The sequence below is a fragment of the Tamandua tetradactyla genome, chromosome 14 (genome assembly GCF_023851605.1).
Source record: "Tamandua tetradactyla isolate mTamTet1 chromosome 14, mTamTet1.pri, whole genome shotgun sequence".
NCBI classification, from domain to species: Eukaryota; Metazoa; Chordata; class Mammalia; order Pilosa; family Myrmecophagidae; genus Tamandua; species Tamandua tetradactyla.
The window spans coordinates 87,967,413-87,989,690 of record NC_135340.1 but is presented as its reverse complement, the minus strand read 5'-3'; the positions used below and the strand labels follow the sequence as shown (position 1 = coordinate 87,989,690).

The 22,278-nt window shown below is 63.3% G+C and overlaps 1 protein-coding gene across 2 annotated transcripts; it reads left to right on the top strand.

Moving 5' to 3' along the window:
• Positions 1–4,244: 4,244 nt before the first annotated feature.
• ADSS1 (adenylosuccinate synthase 1) lies at positions 4,245–22,269 on the top strand. Of its 2 annotated transcripts, none has more exons than XM_077128386.1 (13): positions 4,245–4,443; positions 10,148–10,250; positions 12,031–12,093; positions 13,556–13,606; positions 13,909–13,975; positions 15,727–15,834; positions 15,958–16,039; positions 16,282–16,408; positions 16,913–17,067; positions 17,708–17,832; positions 19,924–20,021; positions 21,000–21,149; positions 21,900–22,269. In XM_077128386.1, exons 1-13 carry the CDS (start codon positions 4,252–4,254, stop codon positions 21,950–21,952), a joined length of 1,374 nt encoding a protein of 457 aa, XP_076984501.1. In that variant the 5' UTR covers positions 4,245–4,251; the 3' UTR covers positions 21,953–22,269. The 2 variants fall into 2 exon arrangements, with proteins under 2 accessions (XP_076984501.1, XP_076984500.1); XM_077128385.1 differs by having other exon boundaries at positions 15,706–15,834.
• The last annotated feature ends 9 nt before the right edge of the window (positions 22,270–22,278 follow it).

Here is a 22,278-nt window from a genome sequence, read left to right as displayed (position 1 = left end):
CAGGACCGTCCTCCCTGAAGCCACTATGATGGCAGGCTCCGGGGCCAGCTGCCTGACCTGGCTACCCCAAAGGACAGGGGGCAGGTGCAGGGGGCTGTGGAGGGGGCCCACCAAGCTGGCGCCTCACCCCCTGCGTGGCCCCACCCAGCAAGGGCACGTTCCCTGCCCCTGCATGCTCTACCCCGTATCCGGGAGGGTGCCCTCCCTGCAGCCAGGCGCTTTTCACCCATAAGGGGCAGCTCTGCCCAGCCTGGCTTGTGTTCAGAGGCTGCAGGGGTGGGCAGGGGGGATGGGCGATGGTCAGTATGGGTAGGGGGGCGAGCCCCACGTCCTCCAACGGCAGCTGTGGTGGTGTGGATGGATGGGCAGTGGACAGTGGGTAGCGTGTATCACCGTGGTGGAGGTGGGAACAGGAGGAGCAGCTGTGGGATTGACCCCCTCAAGCTGAGAATTGGGAGGGAAGACTTCGCTTTCCTGACCCTCCGTGTCTTTGGTGTCTCCACTCCCGTGGCTGCTCCCCCTCCGCCAGACTGATGACTGGGCCATGAGGACAAGGTTCGCTGGGCTCCCTCGACCCTACGTTCCCCATGCCCAGCAGAGGGCTGGCGGGTGGGTGCTCAGCAGATATTCCTAAATTAGCAACAGCCAGCACTCGGCAGGCAGTGGCTGCAGCCCTTGTTGCAGTAAGCACAGGGGCAGGTCAGAAGTCCAGTGGTGGCAGGCGTGAGGCACAAGCAGGACTTGCACAAGTGCAGGCCACTCTAGAAGCTTCCGGGCAAGCGGAAGAAAAGGATCGAGGGGGCCCAGAGGGGTGGGGCTCTGAAGGAGCACAGGGGGCCGGGAGGGACCTTGCCTCAGGCAAGAGAACTCCCCCCGTGGCCCCCGCCTGTGACCACCACCTAGCCCCAGCTGGGCCGTCTCGCCCCAAACTCCCCTCAATCAGCCACACTCCCCAAACTCCCCGGGACTGGCCTGTCCACTGCCTCGGTCCACTTTGCCCTCCCCCGAGCCTCCTGACACAGATGGGGTGCCCCTGACCCGGGGCCGGGCTCCTAGCCTGAAGGGGCCTCCACCAGTGCAAAGGCTCTGCAGAGGCCCTGCTGGGATGGCCTTGTTCCCTGCCTGACCCCAGTTGGGTCTGCTGCGTGTGTACCTTCTTTGATCTGCTTGTCCATTCAACAAGGCCATGGCCTTCCTGCATGGGGGCCCCCGGGGCCCCAAGGGCTGGGGCAGTTCCTAGAGTGCTGAAGGCTGGCACGGCAGGCCCCGCCTCTGCTCCACCCGGACACGATTTACATGCCGGAAAACATGCCCTTTGTGAGCTTCTTCACTTCAGACTTAGCACAGTTGAGCATCCGCACCTCGGTCAATTGGGGAATGTTTACATCCCCCAGACAACATTTCCCTCGGGCACCTTTGCCGCCAGTCCCTGCCCCACCCCTGGCCTGGCAACTGCCTGGAGCCTTTCTGTCTGTGGGGAATGGATCTGCCTTTTTGGGGCATTTGGAATAAGTGGATCCACAGGCCGCGGGTTCTTCTGTGCCTGGTTTCTCACTGTGGACCCCGTCCTCAGGACTCCTTTCCGAGATGTGAGCGGGCCCGGGGTGGGCCTCAGCTCCGGCTGCCGGGGGCGAGCAGCTGCAGGTAGGCCGCACTCCTTGGGCAGGGCCTGGCGTGGAATAGTGGGTCGGATGCTTGTGTGGCGTAACTGCTAGGAGACCACCAAGCTGACACTGGGCAGCCGATGCATCGCTCCAGGTGCCTGCCAGTGTCAGTGTGCTCAAGTTATACGACCCGGCCCCCAGCCCGGCACCCCAAGGCCTGCAGGTTAAATAGGGCTCAGGAATGTCAGAGGTCCCTCTGGCCTGGGCCGCTGGCAAGCAGGACCCCCCCACACACACCCCATCCTCAGGTGGGTCCCTTAAGACCCTAGGGGTGGGCGAGAGTGTGACGAGGTGCCTAGAACCCCATTTTCCTAACTGAAGGGTACCAACCAGCCCACAGAAGTGAGACAGGACAGCAGCTCCCGGGGGCCGTGCACAGAGTGGGTGCACCCTCTCATGGGATTGGCTCTGGGGCGGTGGCCGGCTTAAGTTTGGGGTCCGGGGCTGCAGCACCCACAGGGTCCCTGTGAGGTGTGTCCAGACGAGGGACTGTTGCGTCCACGTGGCTGGTCGCACCAGGGAGCGGATGACAGGGCAGGATGGATGGAGCCACCGCGTGCAGGGCCCAGGGCCGGGCCGTCTAATTTGGGCCGGACCAGGTGACCGCCTGGGCCCAGCTGTTGGGCCTGGACAAGGCTGTTTTTAGAAGAGCTCCTGACACCCCCTGCGGGCCGCACGCTATTTATAGTCTTGGGCTGGGGCCCCGCAGGGCAGGGTAACCCCATGAGCCCCTCTCACACCTTCTGGCCAGCATACCCTCTCAGGCCCTCAGCGCTGTCCCTGGGGGCCTGGGAGAAGCACCCCCCACCTCTCATGGGCCTCTGGAGGGCACTGAGATACTCAGCTTCTCCCGTCTGAGAAAAAAAACCGAGGACACCTACCCCCTGGCCCCTCTGCTGCAGAACCGCCTCTCCCTTACCTGCCTAGCCAGCCGCTGTCCCCCAAGTTCCCTGCACCCCTCCCCTGTGTCCCCCAAGTTCCCTGCATCCCCTCCCCTGTTACCAGCCCTCGACTTGCTGGGCCCTCCACAGCTTTTGCAGTTATGGTTCCCGTGAGGTCCCACCCACTCTCTGCCACCTGCTCCACCTCCTCCAGAGCTGGTGACGCAGGGGTCACTCAGCCTATGCCCACACTGTCCCACTCGGTCACCCCCAGGGCCCCAAAGGCCCATGACGTGTCATTTCCACGTGGAGCCTCTCTCCTAGGGACACTAACCCATGTGACATCACTGCCCTTCAGGACGCATAGGGAAAGGAACTGTCATGTCCCCTGGTCACCGAGGAGGGGCTGGGGCACAGGGAGCCCAAGGGACCACCCAGATCAGGGCCAAGGTTGAAATGCCGGGTAGACACCTCTGGGGGGCTGGGGACTACACTGGAGGCTGGCTGGGAGCAGGTTTTGCTGCAGGGTGGTGCGGGGGACAGGAACCCAGGCTTGGGGGCAGGTGTGCAGGTCCTCTGCCAGGCATCTGAATCACTGACTCCCCAGGTGTGACCTTTGGGTGAATCGACTACCTCTTCTCCTGCTGAGCATGGTCACTGGGCCTGGGGGTCCTGGGAACCCTGCGTGGGGGTCAGCCAGCCTGGGAACCCTGTCTGGGAGGTCCAGACACTTCCGCAACCACAGCCCAAATGTGGACAAGGGCACTCCTGCCAGCCCTGGGGAGAGGGCCTCATAGATGCAGCTGGGTCCCGGACCCCACCTGCTTGTCCCCCAAGGCTAGCCCACGGGTGACAAGCCAGTGTCCTTGGTGTGCTGAGGGAGTGCCGGCAGGATGCAGAGCTGGGAATCCAAGAGCCCCCCTCCTTCCCTCATGGGGGTGCCATCCCTTCCAGGCTGGAGTAGGAAGGAGGCCTGAGCCCTGAGGGGAGCGGGTGGGTGTCCTGGGCTGCCAGATGGCCCTGGGGTATGGCTGCTCGCCCACAGACTCCTTTCACTGGGGCCTGGGTGCAGTGCTGCGAGTCCTGGGTGCACTGGCGTGGGGGTGGGGGTGGGATAGTACAGTGGAGGCAGGGAGGCACATGCCAAGCTTGTGGCCACCAGGGGGCGCGCCCATGCCCGTCCTAGAGCACGATGTGGGGTAGGCTGGGAAGGGGAGTGCACCTTGCCACAGGTGCGCCCCTGAGCAGGCCCACCCGCGGGGTCAGTGGGGGGAGCCCCAGCTCCTCTTTTGCAAACCGCAACTCCCCGCGCTGGAAGGGATGCGCCCGGTGGAGGATGGACCCCCGAGACCCTGGCCCTGGCGGAGGTGGCGTGAGGGCGCAAAGGGCCTTTTTTCCAGGAGGGTGACTTTTCTCATCGGCGTTCTGGGGGCGACCGCCGTGGCCGAGCCCAGGCGCGGACGGCAGCCCCCCACCGCGGGGCCTCCCCGGGGCTCCCAACCCCTTCCCGTCAGCGTGCCCCTGCAGAAGTGCCGCGCGCGCCACCTCGACCGCTCGGGCGGCGGGGAGGGGAGCGGCGGGGCCCGGCGAGGTCACCTGAGGGCGTCAGGGCGCCAGCCCGGGCCCGCCCCCTACCCGCCCCCGCCCAGGCCCGGCTCCATTTAATGGCCCGGGCGCCGGCGGCCCGGCGCAGCGGACGGCCGAGCATGTCGGGGACGCGCGCCTCCAACGACCGGCCCCCGGGCGCCGGCGGCGTTAAGCGCGGGCGGCTGCAGCAGGAGGCGGCCACCGGCGGCTCCCGGGTGACCGTGGTGCTAGGCGCGCAGTGGGGGGACGAGGGCAAAGGCAAGGTGGTGGACCTGCTGGCCACGGACGCCGACATTATCAGCCGCTGCCAGGTGCGCAGGGCGGGGCGGGCACCCCCACCCCACCCGGAGAGGCCCTCCTCAGCCGCCAGCCAGGCGGCCCCCATCCTCCCAGATCCTGCCATCCATATCCCTCCCTGGAACACCTCTCCCAGCGGCCGCCCCACCTGCTCCCCCACACACTCCCTCCCTCCACTTGGCACCCCTCCTTCCGGGTTCCAGAGGCCCCTCCCCTCAGCAGAGCCCCCCACTCCCCCTACACTAGCCACAGCTCCTCCCCCACTCCCTCCCCCCAGGGCAATGGGCCAGGGGCCAAGCTATAAATACAAGTTGCTGAGCTGGGGACACCCGATCCTGGGGAGTGGGGCCGGCCATGAGATGTGACACCCAGCTCCTTGGCATCCCTGGGGGAAGCCCCACGCAGGGTGGTATGAGAGCCACAGAGACCCCTCCCCCCATTCTGGGCTGGTCGCTATGGCCCACATGGTCCCAGGCACCTGCAGGCCAGGCTGGTACTGCCCCAGGTCAGTGCCCAGTGGAGGGGGCTGGTGCTCAGGGGCCCCGGAGCCAGCAACAGAGAACAGGAGCCCCCTGGGAGATGGGAGACCTGGGAACGGCTGTGGGGAGGGTGAAAGGAGGAGCAGAGGCAGGAGACAGGGCAGGGCTGTGAAGGGGCAGTGGGGCCCCAGGCTGGGCCAGCGAGCCGGGGCAGGGAGGCAGATGGCAGCTGGTCGGATGTGGGGAGAGAGGGGGCCACAGGTTTCTGGCCAGGGACCCAGTGACTGGAGGTGCCAACAAGCAGAGTGGGCAAGTCTCTGTCCCCTGAGGGCACAGGGTGGGGCCGTTGCCAGCTGGCTTTGCTGTCACGCCCAGTCTGCTCTGATGGGCACTAGGCCACGCCAGGGCCACTGCCGAGGGTCCCCATGGCCCACATCCCCGAGCCAGGGTTGCACCAAGCCACCTGAAGCACAAAGGGCCAGCTTTTGGGTACAGGTGTAGGTGCTGCTGGAGCCATGCCCGGGCGCTAGCGCCAAAAATAGGAACCGTGGCTGGGTGGGCGTGCGACCTCCTTGCCTGGTTCTGTGGTCTGGTCCCTGGGTTCCCGGGGTGGACTGGGGGCCAGAGCAAGTCCCCCCGGCAAGAGAACTGGCCCAATGTGCTTGGCTCAGGGAAGGCCTCAGAGGTACCGGGACCACTCCTGCCCTCTGTGGATTCCTGGAAAGTCCTTTCTGGCATGGTGGGAGATGTCCCACGCTCTCTCTGCCCCAATCCACACCTGACAAGCCCATCCCTCTCCCCAGGAAGCCCCCGCACCCTCCCATCCAGAGGTGGCCGTTGCGCCCCCTTCTCTCCTCCAAGCCCAGGGCACATGTGACTGCAGCCCAGCCTGTCCCTCCAGGGCACCTGCGTTCCCCTCTCTCTGTCCCACCACCAGGTCAGCCCTTGCATCTGCCCCATGGCCTCGAGTGTCCACCTCGAGGCCACTGGCCCCACCCAGCATGGGCTGGCTCTGCACTGCCCCTCAGCTCACCTGCCTGCTTCTGCGCTTGGGTCGGCAGCTCAGCTCTTGCTCCCTGTTCTCACAGGACCGGCCAAGGGCAGGGCCCTGCCCACCCCCATTGCCCGCCTCGGGGGGCACAGGCGCCCTCTCCCCCCGTCCTCCGCTGCAGCCTCCGAAGGGCACAGGCTGTCCACCCCGCCGGCTGCGCCCAATGTGCTCTCCCTCCAGCCTCCCCACAGGCCGGTGAGGCAGGGATTGTTCCCATCCCACTCCTTGACAAGTGGGGAAGCCAAGGCTCAGGGAGGTCAAGCAGCGAGAACCCAGGCCTGTCTGGAGTCCTTAGGGTGACTCCCATCACAGTGGCCCTGGGTGGTCCTGTTGTTGCCACCCCACGGTTACAGTAACAGCCGATGTTAGTGGGTGCCCCTCTGAGCCCTGCCCAGCTCCCGCTAAGACAAGGAGATGGGCCCCTCCTGGATGGGACCCCCACCCAGCAGGCAATTGGACAGCGGAGCTGGGGACACGCAGGCAGCAGGAACATGGCGGGGGCAGGGCTGGGAGACAGTGTCCCTCAGGTGGTCCCGGCTGTGTTGGGCATGGCCTGTTTTGGGAGCGGCCGCATGGTGGAGCCCGGGGTGCAGCCCCAAAGCTGAGAGCCAGTGGCCAGGCCCCCACCCCCATCCCCGGTGGCTTGAGGGGCCCTGTTTGGCTCCAGGGCTGCTGGGACCCCTGTGCAGGGGAGAGGAGTAGTGGCTGCATAGGGTCGGGTCTCAGGTCCAGGTGACACTCAGGGTACCCAAGAAGGGGCAGGGGTGGGCAGCAGTGGCTGCAGGAGGGGAGTGGTGAAGGGGCATGCTGAGCGCCGAGTTTTAGGGTCCCCAGCTACCACATGCACTCCAGTGCCTGCACCCCAAGTCCCGAGGAGTACATGGGCTGTCCAGACGCCACAGTGGCGAGGGAGTAGAGGGGCTGGTTGGAGGCCTGGGCAGGCCAGACTTGTCCTACCTCCCTGTGTGTTTTGGGGGACAGGGGGACCTCTTTGCTGAAACTCCGCGACCACCAGGGAGGAGTGGCAGGAGCATCTGCACCTGTCTGCGGCCTCCTTGTCCCTGGGGGCTGGGGTAGTGGCCTCCCACAGAAGCCCTGAGCCCAGGTTTCCCCAGACCAGGACGTTCCACCCAGCAACCAGTCGGCATGGGGCTCGGAACTACGCCCTGATCCCTTCCCTTGGCTGCTTCTCACTGGGCTCCCGAGAGCCAGGCTCCTGGCTCTGGTCATGGCCCCTGCCTGGGGACCCAGCTCCAGGGACCCCCCCTCCATGCCACAGTTCTGTGACACTGCCCTAGAGTTGTGTGGCTGGGCGCCCTCTCCATGGGCAGTGGCTTTCTGATGGACCTCTGGGAACAGACTGGGTCAGCAAGGCCCCCTGACACCTGGGACAGCCCTGCAGTGCCTGGAGGGAAGCCGTGTCCCTGGGGGGCCATCACTGGAGCCCACTTCCGGTGGCAGCCGGGGAAGCTGGAGCTTAACTCAGGCAGGGCCAGACATACACGCCTGGGGCGGCTGCTACTGAGAAGGGAGGGCTGCAAGCCTGAGCTTGGGGTTGCAGGGGCTGCAGGAGTGTGTGGCTCAGGGGTAAGGGCTTGGGAAGTGCAAACTTGGAGGGTACAGGCTTGGGGCATGCAGGCTCACAGGTACAGGCTCAGAGTGTGGAGTGCCCAGGGGTCCTCCCGCAGGAGTGGGGAGGAGTCTAGGGCGGGGCGGGAGGGACACCCTGGGAATCCCGGGCTCTGCTGGCACTGACCCCACGTGGTCCTTCAAGGCAGCAAGAGAGCCAGAGTGAGCTGCAGGTCTCAGAGAGCCCGGGGGCACTGGGCATGGAGGCGTTGTTTGGGCGACTGACGCAGCATGTCTCTGTGGGAACAGGGGATGAGGAAGGAGCCCCCAACCCCAGGGGAGGAGGTTCTGCCTCTCCTCCACCGGAGTCCAGCTCCCCCAGCAGGACTGGTCCTGAGCGGGCCCAGGGAGGGCTGGCCCGTGCCCTCCCCACCCCAGTACAGCGTGGAAGCTGATGGGAGAGCCAGTGAGGCTGCGTGCCCACCAGGGGGCCAGGCACCAAGGCTGCCTGCTGTGCCAGCCCAAGAAGGCGAGCTGCCGAGGTTCCCAGGGCTTGTGGCCTGCCCTGCAGGGTAGGGGGCACTGCCCACCCCCCAAACCCCTCTGTCCCCCGATCCCTTGGAGGGCAGGGCTTGGGAGCCAGCGTTATGGAGGAGGGGTGGGGCGAGCCCAGGGTCCCCACAAGAAGGAGCAGTGCCACCTCCTCGCTGGGCCCTGGGCCCCTGGGCTGCCCTCAGCCCCTCCAGGTTTCCCAGACCAGGCAGCTGCCCGGCGCAGCCATGCTGGGAGGTCCTGCCTTCCCCACCCTCCTGTGCAGGTGTTGGCCTCTCGGCCACCTTGCTGGGCCCCCACCTTTGTCCACCTCTCTCCTTGCACGTGCAGATGGGACAGGACAGAAGCACCCAGCGGTCGGGTGGGGCTTTCCGGCCTCTGACTCCATCACCTGCCCCCACGTTCTGAAAGACCCTGTTGGGTGGGGGGCAGCACTTGGCTGCGGTAGGTGGCAGAGGACATGGTGAGTGCCGCAGGGCAGCAGCTCCCCAGCCCAATGTCCAAGCCTGGACTTGTGCCCGTCTGGGGTGGCCTGTGGCAGGCACCTGGGCCCTGCCCAGACGCCGGCCTCGGGTCATGTGACGCCTGCTGGCCCCCACGACAGCCTGACCTGTTTCTAGGAGCCCGTGTTTACCCCAAACAAAGGCGGGTGTGCTCGGCGCCCCGTGTGTCCTCGGGCCAGCTGACCCCGTGGGCAGCAGGATGCGAAAAGCTGAGTGTCCCTAAGGCTGTCAGGGCTGACGAAAGTGGCTCTGACCTGGGCCAACCCCGTGGCGAGTACAGAGGAGACAGGGCCAGTGGGCTCCAGCCCCTTCTTCTGGCTGATGCGTGGCGTGGGATCCCGGGAGGGGCGGACCTTTGCCCTGGGCCCCACCCGCTGGCCGGGCTCCGCCCTGGCATTGCAGGGCCCTGCTGGTCTATTTTGGTGGAGGCAGTGCAGTCTTGTCTAGACACGGGACAGGGGTGGTGCCAGCACCCGGCGACGCACGGGGCCGGTCAGAAGGGGAGGCCCCAGACCCACCCGCAGCACCACACCGGGACATGTGTCCCCCGTCGTCTGCTGGGTGCCCCAGGACCCCCCAGTGCCATCTGGTGAAGAGAAGCAGGTAGGGGTCTTGGGCCCCACCACCCCTCCCCTATGACCCTTGACCTTCTTGGGCCAGAACCCTGCTTCGCCTGCCTTGTCCTGTGGGATCTCATCTCCCCCAGGACCACCCGCCATGGGGCACTTCAAGGACCCCAGGCCAATCCCAGGCCACACGTGATGCTTCCCTCCTCCTGGGGCAGTCAGAGCCCGCTCAGTGCCAGGTGCACAGGACCTCTGCTGGATGCCCGTCCCCAAGGCCGGAGTGTCCTCAGCCTGAGTCCTTCCCAGTTTCTGCTTCTGAGAGGCTTGGGTCTCCCTCCCATTTCACATCCCGAGACCGTTTGGGTGGGCGGGCTCTGCAGATCTGGCGCCCATGGTGAACCTGGCTCATGGGTCACCCTCCTCGTGGGCACAGGCTCAGGTCTGGATGCTGGTTCTGAGGTTGGTGCTAGCAGAGCCAGGTGCAATCGGGTCTGGTCACTGGTGTGTCCCCGTGTCCCATCCGAGGTGCCCCCGGCTGGGCCGTGGTGTCCTGGCCTCTGGTGTCCTGGCCCCTGGCCCCTGGCATCCTGGCATTGTGGCATCCTGGCCCCTGGCATCCTGGCATTGTGGCATCCTGGCCCCTGGTGTCCTGGTCCCTGGCATCTTGGCCCCTGGTGTCCTGGCCCCTGGCGTCCTGGCCCCTGGCATCCTCGCCCCTGGCATCTTGGCCCCTGGCATCCTGGCATTGTGGCATCCTGGTCCTGGCGTCTTGGCCCCTGGTGTCCTGGCCCCTGGCGTCCTGGCCCCTGGCATCTTGGCCCCTGGCGTCCTGGCCCCTGGCATCCTGGCATTGTGGCATCCTGGCCCCTGGTGTCCTGGTCCCTGGCATCTTGGCCCCTGGCGTCCTGGCCCCTGGCATCTTGGCCCCTGGCGTCCTGGCCCCTGGCATCTTGGCCCCTGGCGTCCTGGCACTGCAGCATCAGCCACGTCTCTTGCAGGGTGGCAACAACGCGGGCCACACGGTGGTGGTGGATGGCAAGGAGTATGACTTCCACCTGCTGCCCAGCGGCATCATCAACACCAAGGCTGTGTCCTTCATTGGTGAGCGCCCACCCACCCTTGCCACTGGGCTGCGCCCTGAGAGGTGTGGAAGTGCTGGGGGAGCCAGAGGGCACGCGGCTTCACGGGAGCCAGGCTCCAGTGTCTCCAAGGTGCAGCACCCAACAGGTGCTGCTGGGAGCCCAGAGCGCTCACATGTGTGCATGTGTGCATGGATGTGTCTGCACGTGTGAGTGAGCCCACATGGGGCATGCATGGGGGTCATGTGGGTGTAGATGTGCACACTGGTGTGGGTGTTTCTGTATGCCAAGGAGTATGTACATGCAGCCGTGCGTGCATTGTGTGTGTACATGCGTGTGCCTGGGCATGTGGGTGTGAGTGTATACACTTGCCTAGGTGGAGACACGTGATCGAGCAAGCGTGCATGTGCATGTGTGAGTATGCGTGTGTGCGTGACACTCTGGTCTATGGCTGCGCTTCCTCCCCCTCTGAGCATCTGCTGCCATCTCTAGCTCCTCACTCTCATCCCCCACCCCTGCCTCCACCCTTCCCGCTACACCCCGCAGGGCCCCTCCCCAGTCACCTTGCACAGGACGTCTTCCTGCTCCCCCAACTCGGGACCTTCCCCAGCCTTGGTCAGGAGGCTGCACCCCCCTCACCTGCTGCTTTGGAACTGAAGGCTCCTGCCTGGTACCCGCAGCAGGCACAGGGCCTGGCTGGTGAGGGCAGCACAGCTGAGGCGGTGCTGTATGAGCCATTTCCAGCCAAGACCGCGGAGCAGGGGGCACACCTCCTGAGAGGCTTCCTCTGGCCCTCGGGCAATGGGGTGACTTCATGCTCCAGAGATGGGGCACCAGTAAGTGAGGCCACCTTCCCTCCCGTGTCCCTGGGCCCCTGCCCCTGGCTTCAGCACTGGCAGTCTGGCATGGCAGGGATGGGCAGCTCCAAGCCTCCTGCAGCCGTCAATGTCGTCTTGCTGGGCCCCGGGCCCCACTCACTGGGGAACCAGAGCTGGGAGGTGCCCTGCCTGGTCTCAGAGGAGCCAGGGGACAGCTCAGGTCAGCTGCCAGGAATCCAGGCCAGGCAGGCCATCAGGGAACGTCTGCAGAGGGTCAGCGCACTGTCCCCAGAAAGCTCGCTCAGCCAGGGGTGGAACGTGCTAGCGTTCACCCAGCTGCCCCTCGGCTTGCACAACCTTCCAGCCCCGCCACGGTTATTTCAGGACGCCATGGCATTTGGGTGACCTTTGTGCCCAGTATATCTTTCATAGGGTCTCAACTACCCCCACCTATGCCTAAGCTGTCTCCCTAGGCTATGCCCTGCCCTGGTGGAGACCCACACATCAGGTGGATTGCTTCCTGTGCTTCTCTGTCTCACCTTCGCCTGCACACCAGGCAGCGCTGTGTGACCTGGGGCAAGTTGCCTTCCCTTTCTGGGTCTCAGTCTGCACGTGGGAAACACCTACACGGGCCCCACTTCTGTTTTAGCTGGAGGGGGAAAGCGTGGCTCCCAGGTCCCCAGAGGCACTGCTCGGGTGCTGCACTTCTCCAAGCCTCCCCCTTTCCCAATTCCCTGCCATTTGAGTAAAATACGGCAACTTCACAGAGGTATAATTGGCATGGGGTTCGGTTCACCTTGGGAATGTGCAATCGTGCAGCCAACCCACAGATCCATATAGAATATTCTCCCTCCTCACCCCCAATGCCCCTGTACCCACCGGGCCTGGGCCACGGCTTGGCTTCTCTGGGCGACACCGGCACCTGTGGGAGCTCAAGTGGGCAGCGCCGGGCCCGGCTGCAGCGCGTGCGCTCGTGTGTTGCAGGCAATGGCGTGGTCATCCACCTGCCCGGCTTGTTCGAAGAGGCAGAAAAGAACGAGAAGAAAGGTAGGCCCCGGGGTCACACAAGGCCCTGCCTGCCGCGGCCCCCCCTGCCCCCGCAAGCCCCCGAGCTGCTGCCCCCTACCTCGGCCGGCCTCATGCCTGCAGAAAGGAGGGCACGGTGGGGCCCTAGGCGCTGGCCGTGGCTGCTGTCACCTCACAGGGGATGCCATCCCAGACACCGAGGCGGGGGCGGCTGAACATCCTGCCTCTGGGAAAGGCCTAGGGCCTGGGATTTTTTTCTTTTAATTTATTTATTAATTAAAAAAATAAAGAAACAAAATGAAACAACATACATAATCAGTAATTCACAATATCATCACTTAGTTGCATAGTCATCATTTTTTAGAACATTTGTATTAATTCAGAAAAAGAAATAAAACCAACACAGGAAAGAAAAAAAAAAGGATTATACCTACCATAGCCCTTACCCCTCCCTTTCATTGACTACAAGCATTTCAAACTAAATTTATTTTAGCATTTGTTCCCCCTATTATTTATTTTTATTCCATATGTTCTACTCCTTTGTTGACAAGGTAGATAAAAGGAGCATCACATTGTGACAGCTGTGTCATTATTCAATCATCCTCAAGAAACATGGCTACTGGAACACAGCTCTACATTCTCAGGCAGTTCCCTCCAACCTCTCCATTACATCTTGAATAACAAGATGATGTCTACTTGATGCATAAGAATAACCTCCAGGATAACCTCTCAACTCTGTTTGGAATCTCTCAGCCATTGACACTTTGTCTCATTTCACTCTTCCCCCTTTTGGTGGAGTAGGGCCTGGGATTTTGACAACACTCCCCAGGGGAGCCCGATGTCGGGACTGTGTCTCCCGGGAAGCACCTTGTGGGGGCTCAGTGGGGCAGGCAGGCGGCTCCTGGCTGGCACTTAGGGCCAGGTGGGCAGGCAGCCCCCACGGCCCCCGGCTGGGGATCTGGCTGCTCGGGCCTGAGGTGGTGGGGAGACCCTGAAGGCAGGCCTGCGGCCGGGTCAGCGGGAAACGCAGCCTCTGGGCTGGGGGACCCAGTCCTGGGAGTGTGGGCATAGGAGGTGCCAGCCCTGCAGAGGAGAGGGTCACCCTCAGAGCAGCAGCTGGAGGAGAAGGCGTGGCCAGAGGCCCTGCACCACCTACCCACCCCTCTCCCGGGACCGTGGGAACAGCCGGCCCCCAGGAGAGGAGGCCCGGAGGCGGCACCGGCCTGTGGGACTGGCAGGGTCGGTGCGGCCCAGGAGCCCTGTGCTGGAGGGGCACCGTGGGGGAGGGATGCCATGGGGGAGGGGCGTGGTGCAGGGGCCGCTGCTCACAGGGAGCCGAGGCTCCCTTGGGGTCTTTTTGCCCTGGCCCTGACCTGGGCGGGAGCTGGGGAGCACCCTCCTTGAGGGTGCTTCTGTAGGGAGGGGTGTTGGCCGGCTCCCCTGCACTTTGCCCACCGGCTCCTCTGCTTGGGTGCACCCACAGGTCTGAAGGACTGGGAAAAGAGGCTCATTATCTCTGACCGAGCCCACCTGGGTGAGTCTCTCCTGGGGCGGGGGGGTTGGGCCCAGAACCCGCTCCCTGCCCTGGCCAATGGCCCCTCTGCCAGCCACGGGCCCCTTGGATCTCAACCTTTGCCGTTTCCAAGGGAAACTGAGGCCTGGGGGTCCCCCACCGCACAGTTGCTCACAAGTGGGTGGTAACCGTGCTGCCCCCTCTGTCCTAGTCCAGCCTGCACCCTCCCCTCCCTGGGGTGAGCTCACTCTCAGGCGGGTGAGCTCACCCCTCACCTTGCCCCTCCTCTCTCTTGTTCGCTGGGTCCCTCCCTTGCTGGACAGTGTTTGATTTCCACCAAGCGGTCGATGGACTTCAGGAAGTGCAGCGTCAAGCCCAAGAGGGGAAAACGTAATTCTGACCTGGCCCCCTCCTCTCCTAGTGATTTTCGAGCTGGTGAACTGGGGAGAGTGTCTGCTCCGGGGGGCAGGGGCCTGCAAAAGCTGGGAAAGGATGCGGGCTGTAGAGGAAGCCCTGCCCCGGGGAGGCTCCTGGGGCCTCCCACCACCTGTGTCCACTGCTGGGCTCTGGGTCTGGCTGACCCTGTGCCAGGAACGTGGGGGCGGGGGGGGGGGGGGCGGCGGAAGCACAGAGGCCACATGGCTGGCTGCCTGCGATGCCTGCCCACGGCACTCCGGCCTGCCCATTGTCACACCTGATGGTCACTCATCTCTGCTCTCAAAAAATATTAGACCTGAGAGCTGTGGTTCTTGAGGCCAGGAACATGACCTCAGCCAAACAGACAGCCACACTGCCTCGCTGCAGCAGAGGGTAGACAAGTCAGGAATGGGGATACAGCAGGGGAGCAGTGGGGCACAGCTGGGAAGGGGCTGGGGAGCAGGAGGAGGTAGGGCAGGGAAGCCTGGGGTCGAGCTAGGCCTGGCCCACCTGTTCTCTCCCCTGCCCCACAGGCCTGGCCTACTCATCCCAGCGCACCCCTTCGGCCCCTCCCCATGGGATCACAGAGTGGTAGGGAAGGAAAACCCCTGCCTGGGGACTCCCTGGCCTTCAAGCAGAGAATGTGGGAGAACAGCCAGCTCCCCGGACACGAGGGAGGAGCCAGGGCTGCAGCAGCGTGGCCCTCTCCATCCCTTAAAAGCAGGAGAGGGGCTGAAATTGCCTGGCAATTCCCATCCACCCCCTAAGCTCTGACCCTTTTGAGGCCCAGGTGGTGTCTGGAGACCCTAATGGCCTCACCAGCTCAGGCTGGGACATCCTCCCCACCTTTGGGGCCAGAGCCAGACCCGGAACTCACACCGGGCAGGGAGGCAGTCACTGTCAGACCAGAAAGGACGGGGTGGGGGGGTGGGGGGGGGGAAGGGGACAGGTTGGGGAGAAGGGGGGTAAGAGGCAGTCCCCATGGCTCCATCCAGAGACACCTGGGCCTTTGTGTGATCCCCTCCTGGAACCAATACACACACACACACACCCCTGCATGTGTATACATGTAAAGCAGTGCACACAAGCACACACATGCACACACCACTGCACAGGTTCACAGGTGCATTGGATTGGGCACACAGCCATGCACACATCCATCCACAAGTGCATACACATGTATATATGCCACATGCACTCACTTGCATACATTTGCACACTCATAGCGTGGTCAAACGTAGGTGGTCATGGTGAATGCGTTCCCTGAGCCTGGGAAGCAGCAGCCACAGACACAGAAACGACCTCTGGCCGTAGTGGGGACGGGACACAGAAGTGCAATCAGGACAGTGGGAGATGGGAAGCAGTTGCACCTCTAGGCAGACGAGGGTGCGGGAGAGAGAAGTGCTTGGAGCAGGTGGGAGTTTCCTGGGCTGGGAGTGTGAGCACAGCTGCCCAGGCACAGACTCCTAGGGTATTGCTGCCAGGAAGGCACCTCAGAGGTCATTCCACCGACCTTTACTGATAGGAGTGGAAACCATGGCTGGGGAGGGAAGGGATGGGCCTGCCTTGCAGCCCCGAAAGGCCCCAGGCTGCGAGGTGGGTGGGTCCGCTGGGGACCCCCAGGGCACTCCCACCCCTGTCCCCACACCCCTCCCGGTCCCCACATCCCCTCCCGGTCCCCACATCCCCTCCCGGTCCCCAAGGCGCCCCTCCTCATCTGTCAGCATTGGTACCACCAAGAAGGGGATCGGGCCGACTTACTCCTCCAAAGCCGCCAGGACGGGCCTGCGCATCTGCGACCTTCTCTCAGATTTTGACGAATTTTCTGCCAGGTACCTGGAGCCTTCCCAGCCCAGGCAGAGCCGCGGCCAGTGCAAAGGGGGCTCGGGGGTCCCAGGCAGGGGCGGGGTTCCGAGCGTGGGTCTTAAGTAGTCACAATGGCATTCGTTGTGCAGATTCAAGCACCTGGCCCACCAGCATCAGTCCATGTTCCCCGCCCTGGAGATCGACATCGAGGCCCAGCTCAAGAGGCTGAAAGTAAAGCCCGGGCATTGGCGGGGGGGCAGGGATGCGGCGTGGAAACACGGGGACCCGCCCTGGAGGGCTTCAGGGGCGCTCATGGGGCCTCCCGCCGCGGGACCCGGTAACATGCGCGAGGAAAGGTCACGGTTGCGGGACGTGGCCCTCTCGCCCCCACGCGTGGGCCCGGCAGCCCAGCTCTCACGGTTGGCATGCTCTCGCAGAGAAGGCCCAGCTGGCTCTCCCCCTCGCTCTCGCAGGGCTTTGCTGAGAAGATCAGACCCATGGTCCGGGATGGCGTTTATTTTATGTACGAAGCACTCCATGGCCCCCCAAAGAAAATCCTCGTGGAAGGTGCCAACGCAGCCCTCCTCGACATCGACTTCGGTACGTCCGCCCCTCAGCCGGCGGTCGTTCTTTCCGTGGGGCCTCGCAGCCTGCTGGAGCTTCCCCTCGGCCCTGCCAGGAAAGACGAGGTGGCTGCTGGGGGCTCCCGCAGCAGGTTCCAAGGGGCCAGGGCAGGGCCAGGTTTCCAAGATCACCATGCCACATTATCATTCAACAACGCTGTCCCTCATCCTCCAGCCTGCAGGGGAGGGGCGAAGAGACAGGGCTGAGCCTCCAAGCCCGGAACCCACAGCAACTCTGCTTTGCCTCTCACCCCTGAGGCTCCTATGTAAGCCTCAGCAGCCCAGCACACAGTGCCCTGGGTGGACCATATCCTTGGGACGGTCCTGTCCCCTCAGATAGGTCCTGATAGTCATCCCACCTAGGGGACGTGTAGAGGGGATAAGCGTCCAGCTGCGCTGCCCTTAGCCGAGGGGCCTCAGTGGCCAGCACGGCCTGTGGGGGTGGGGGATGGGCAGCTACCCAGCCTGCTCTATCTTGCAGGGACTTACCCATTTGTGACTTCGTCCAACTGCACTGTGGGGGGAGTGTGCACGGGCCTGGGGATCCCCCCACAAAACATCGGGGAGGTGTACGGCGTGGTGAAGGCTTATACCACCCGCGTGGGCATCGGGGCGTTCCCCACCGAGCAGATCAACGTGAGTGCCATGCACCATGCCCTCCTGACCCTCGGGTGTGGCAAGGCTCAGAGGCTGACCATACCACGGGGTGGGGGTGGGGGTGCCCTATGCTGGAGGCCACGTGGCTTCCTGCGGCCCTGAGCCCCTTCTCTGCCTTGTCCTCGGCAGGGGACAGCAACCTTGTCCTTTGGGGCTGGCCGCATTGGCCTGGCTTCCTGGGACAGCTGAGTGTCAATCGGGACAAAAAGCAGAATCCCACCCACCTAGCAGGGCCAGTGCACCCCAGAGCCCTCAGGACGCCACCGCCTTCCTTTCCCAGCCCCACCTGTGACCTGTGACAGGAGGCTGTAGTCCTGAGAGGGAGAAAAGGCAGGTGTGCCTGGGGCCAGAGTGGGGAGGAGCAGGACACGCCGTCCAGAGAAGCATTGAGGTGCGGGGAGGGAGGCGCGGTGGCCGCCACAGAGAAAGATATAAACACGTGCCCCATCCCTGTGCCCCACAACGTGAGGCTACAAGACACACACACACACACACACACACGGATGGGAGATGGACTGGCTGGTCCTGCATGAGTGAGCTGGGCTGGGCGACACACTGATTGGTGACCCAGGTCTGTTGGGGAAGATGGAGCTTACGTCGCCCCCCACTCTCCACACAGGAGATCGGAGACCTGCTGCAGAGCCGTGGCCACGAGTGGGGGGTGACCACGGGCAGGAAGAGGCGCTGTGGCTGGCTGGACCTGGTGATTCTCAGATATGCCCACATGATCAACGGGTTCACTGCGTAAGGGCCGTTTGGGGCATGTCTGTCACTGCGCCGCCACTCTGGCTGTCCACCCTGACGCTGGATGCCACAGCTGGGTACCCACGGGGAGCAAGCGGAGCCTGCAGCAATCGGCTCGGGCACAGAAGAGGCTGCAGACCCCACAGGGAGCCCCCCCCCCAAAGGTTTCTGTCACCCAAGCTTGGCTCCTGTGCACAAACAGGGCCCACGGGGTGATGATGTGGGGACTGGACCTCTGCAAGCCCCAGAGCCGCTCCCACCCTGGTATCTCCACCAAAGCCTGCCGTGTCCATTGTGCGTGAATTCCTATGAGCAGATTTGCCTTCCTGCTCAGGTTTATCTGTAACCACCAAAATGAACACGGGTGGCCCTTTGCCCTTGCTGGCACAGGTGCCCAGAGTGGCGAAAAATTGCAGTTGCCCAGCACATGTGTTCCCAGCCGAGGACAGAGGGAGCTAGCTCCCCCCTGCCATCCAGGTTTTTTCCAGGGCTGCCTGGGCCAGGTGTCTCGCCTTGGAGGGCATAGGGGTTGGTGCGCTGCTGTGGGCAAGCTGGGTGCAGAAGCATCTCATACACTGTGCTGCTCGAGGTTTTGTCTCCCCGGCTCCAAGGGCAGATATTGTTTCCAGCAGCGCCGGGCGGCTGAGCGCATCCAAGGAGGAAGCAAAGCTGCATAGTGTCCCCAGATGGAACAGCTGTAGAGGCTGCCTTCATGGCTGGGGGTGGCAGGAGCAGAGGCTGCTCCTGGTGGGGGTTCAGGCCCGGAGAGTGCAACTGTGAACAGGGACAACCAATCTCGAAAGAGAGCACAGGCCTGGCATGTCTCCTCGGCGGGGAGCCGCTGCTCCCACTTGCTTGCCTTGTGGCTTTGTCCAGATTTCAGGTGTGCAAGAGGGGTCTGGGGAACCCGGGACCTGCCCCAACACAGTGTGCAGCCCAATGCCAATGAGGGCACCGAGGGTGGCAATTGTGGGGACAGAGGGCCCCAGGTGCCCAGTGCAGGCAGAGGGTGGGCGGGAGCTGGGGGCATTCCTGAGGGGAGGGCTCACGCCGTGCCTTCACCCTCATCCTCCCCCTCCCCCTAGGCCCCTGAGGTCTGCCACCAGGCCATGGGCTTCGAGCTCTCCTCTGTCATCGCACAGCCCCCTCTTCCCATCTTGGAGGGACAGCGGTTCTGCTGGACCAAGGGCCCACCCCCCCAGTCTCACCCCCCCACCCCATTTTAACGTAACTCAGCCCGCCTGCTGCCAACCTGTTCCAACATAAGGCTCCTGGGGTTAGGGTCGCAATGGATCTTTGGGGGGGTATGTAATTTGACCATGACAGCCCCTTAGGAGCTCTAGGAGCCATGCTAGGCTCCTAAGGATGACATAACCCCTTCGAGGCGCCCTTGCCTGCAGGCGCCAATCACAGAAATGGGCAACAGTGGTGCCCAGGTGGGTTGGCTCAGAAGCAGCAGCCCCTCCACAGGGGCCTCAGCAGAACGCAGGACCCCCCCCTCCCGCTATCCCAAGGGGCGGCCCCACCTGGCCAAGAACCATGTGGCTGAGGACGTGCGATTTGAACTCTGACCTCCGCTCCAGGGTGATGCCGACCTCAGGAAGGCATAAGGGCCTCGAGAAGCCCACGGCCAGGTGCCCAGGCCAGCAGGACTCAGCAGGCAGGGGACAGTGCCCCTGACACCCTGCCCACTAGGACACAGGACAGGGAGAGGGAGAAAGGGAAGTAAGGCGGACAGGCAGCCCGGCCCTGTGACACGGTGGTCCCAGGGGCCAGGGACCAGGAATGGTAGGGATGCCCGGGCCCTAAGTGTCCCCGCTCACAGCGAATGCAGGAGGGCCCCAGAGGCGCTGCTTGGTGACTGGGGGCCCCGGCGGGCAAAAGGGGAGATGAGACTGCAACACAGGGACACACGAGTTGTGGATGGGCAGAGGCAGGCGATGGCCAGGATGCAGATGGTGCCAGCGCCTGGGGTTCCCGAATTGTTTCTGTTCTCTGTAAGGAACAGAGAGAAATCAGGGGTAGAAAATCAAAGAAATCCCAATGTTGCTGATCACTTCCAGAGTTTTTGTTGCTCTTGGTTTCCAACAGGCTGGCGTTAACCAAACTGGACATCCTGGATGCCCTGGACGAGATCAAAGTTGGCATTTCCTATAAGCTGAACGGGAAAAGGATCCCATATTTTCCAGGTGCGTGGGAGGAGGCAGACTCACATCACAGCGGAAAGGCCCACTCCAGAGCTGTTGTGGAAACGCTCCGCTGTGCCCCTCTCCCTCTCTCAGAGCTGTGCCTGCGTTCTCACTGCCACAGGGGCACCTGGCGGGCCAAGGGGCTGCGGGACCTGCCCTGTGGCTTGGGGCTGGCACGGGGGAGAAGCGTGCAGGGACGGGCAGGAGCAACTGAGCACTGGCCACAGGGCGTGGCCGAGCCTCAGCCACAGGGTTGGGGTGTAAAAGTCCCACCTCCCAGGGACCCCAAGAAGCTCAAAGAAGTCAGCAGGTGCACAGCTCCCTTGGAAAACCCAAAGCTCTGTGCAAAAAAAAAAAAAAAAGGGTGATTGTTTTCTCCAGGAAAACACTTTCCAGTCAGGCTTAATATTTAAGATCTAACTGGGTTTTTCTTTTCCTTGCTTTCCCTGTTTTCTGTCTTATCTGGCTCTGCCCCTCGGGCCTGGGCTCACTCTGACCCGCCCCCTCCCCAGCAGCCGCGGTGAGCTGAGGGCTCTCTCTCCCCAGAGTGGACTGGGCCAAGGGAGCAGTGGCGTCCACTCTGCCGGTGGCCCCCAGCCCTCCAGACCCCTGAGCTGTGGGAGGACTCACTGCTGTGGCTGGGGAGCACTAGCCAGTGGGGCCTAGAGGAGGATGTGCACGTGGAGGGTGCAGAAGCAGCATCTGCCCTCGGAGCTGGGGGCCACGGCTTGGATTCCAGACCTGCTGAGAATTTCCACCAGGGCCCTTGGTGCCCGTCGGCTGGAATTCCTGCCAGTGTCTAAAAGTAGGGTGGCCGTGACTTCCCTGCCTCGAGGAGGCCAGTGTCCGAGGCCACAGCCGGCCGCTGGTCCCTTTCCCGGTGGCTGCCCCGGCGTCCCTTGGTGCCGGAAGGAATTGCTCCACAGGATTAGAGCTAAGCCGGGGGGCACACCTCACCCCGCACTGTGCTCCCCACAGCTAACCAGGAGATACTTCAGAAGGTGGAGGTGGAGTACGAAACCCTGCCGGGCTGGAAGGCCGACACCACAGGCGCCCGGCGCTGGGAGGAGCTGCCGGCGCAGGCGCAGGGCTACATCCGCTTCGTGGAGAACCACGTGGGCGTGGCAGGTGGGTGCCGCCTCGCCCCCTCCCCTGGCCGAGCTGGCCCTGTGGCCTGGGCGCCGCGGGCAGGGGGGCATAATCCAAGCTGCAGCCGGTGCGGACATGAGGAACCCAACAAGCTCGGGCGCCGAGCCACCTGCGGGCACCCGGGACAGTTATTCCAGGGCGTTCCACCCGGGCGCCCGGGCAGCGCCTCCTACTTGACGGGGGGTCGGGGTGGGGTACGGGGGGTGGTAGGGGAGCCTGGAAAGGCTGCTGGGGGGACAGAGGCGCCTGGGCCTGGTAGGGTGAGTCGCGGCTATAGAGGGAGAGCTTTGAGGTCTTTGGGTGGATTCGGTTGTGAGCGCGGGTCACGCACCCATCTTCTCCGAGGGGCGCCCATGGCGGTGCCCGCCCCACGCACACCCCACGCACCCCTTCCTGCCGGTGGAGCCTGGGGACATACCGGTGACCTCACCAAGAACAGTTCTCATCAAGAGATGGTCCGCAGCATCCACGCATGCGCAGCTCACAGCGAAGGCGCTGTTCCCAGGGGCTGGGGATGGCGGAGGAAAGGTGATGACTCGGATTTGTTCCTTCCCTCCCCCCCCCCCAGAGATCCACCACCTTTATACTACCAAAAAAGTAAAAATATTTCCACGGGGTAAAAATAGCCGCGCTGGCCAGATTAATAACACACAAAGATGTGACAGCAAAGGAAAATTAGGGAAGGCTCTCCATGTCCCGCACGTGGTGACGCGGTCTGTGCCCTTCCAGTTAAGTGGGTCGGCGTGGGCAAGTCCAGGGAATCCATGATCCAGCTGTTTTAGACCCAGTGCCACCTCTGCCCCCCTGCAACCGCTGCGACTTGTTACTGGACCATCAAAACCAAAACGGTAAACAAGTAAACATGAAAACTGTTTTCTGTACTTTTATATTTCTCTTTAAGCCTTCAGCTCAACACATTTATTTCTACCGTGACTTCCAACATCCAAAAGCCAAGCTTGTGTAAATTTTTTTAGATTTCTGCTATTTAAAATGAGCCAACATGCTCAAAACAGGGGCCTTTATGGTCATTGTCACACGATTTTATGTCCCTTTGAAGTGTTTGAGTAATAAATGGTCCCCAGACGATTGTGGTCCTCACGCAGCTGAG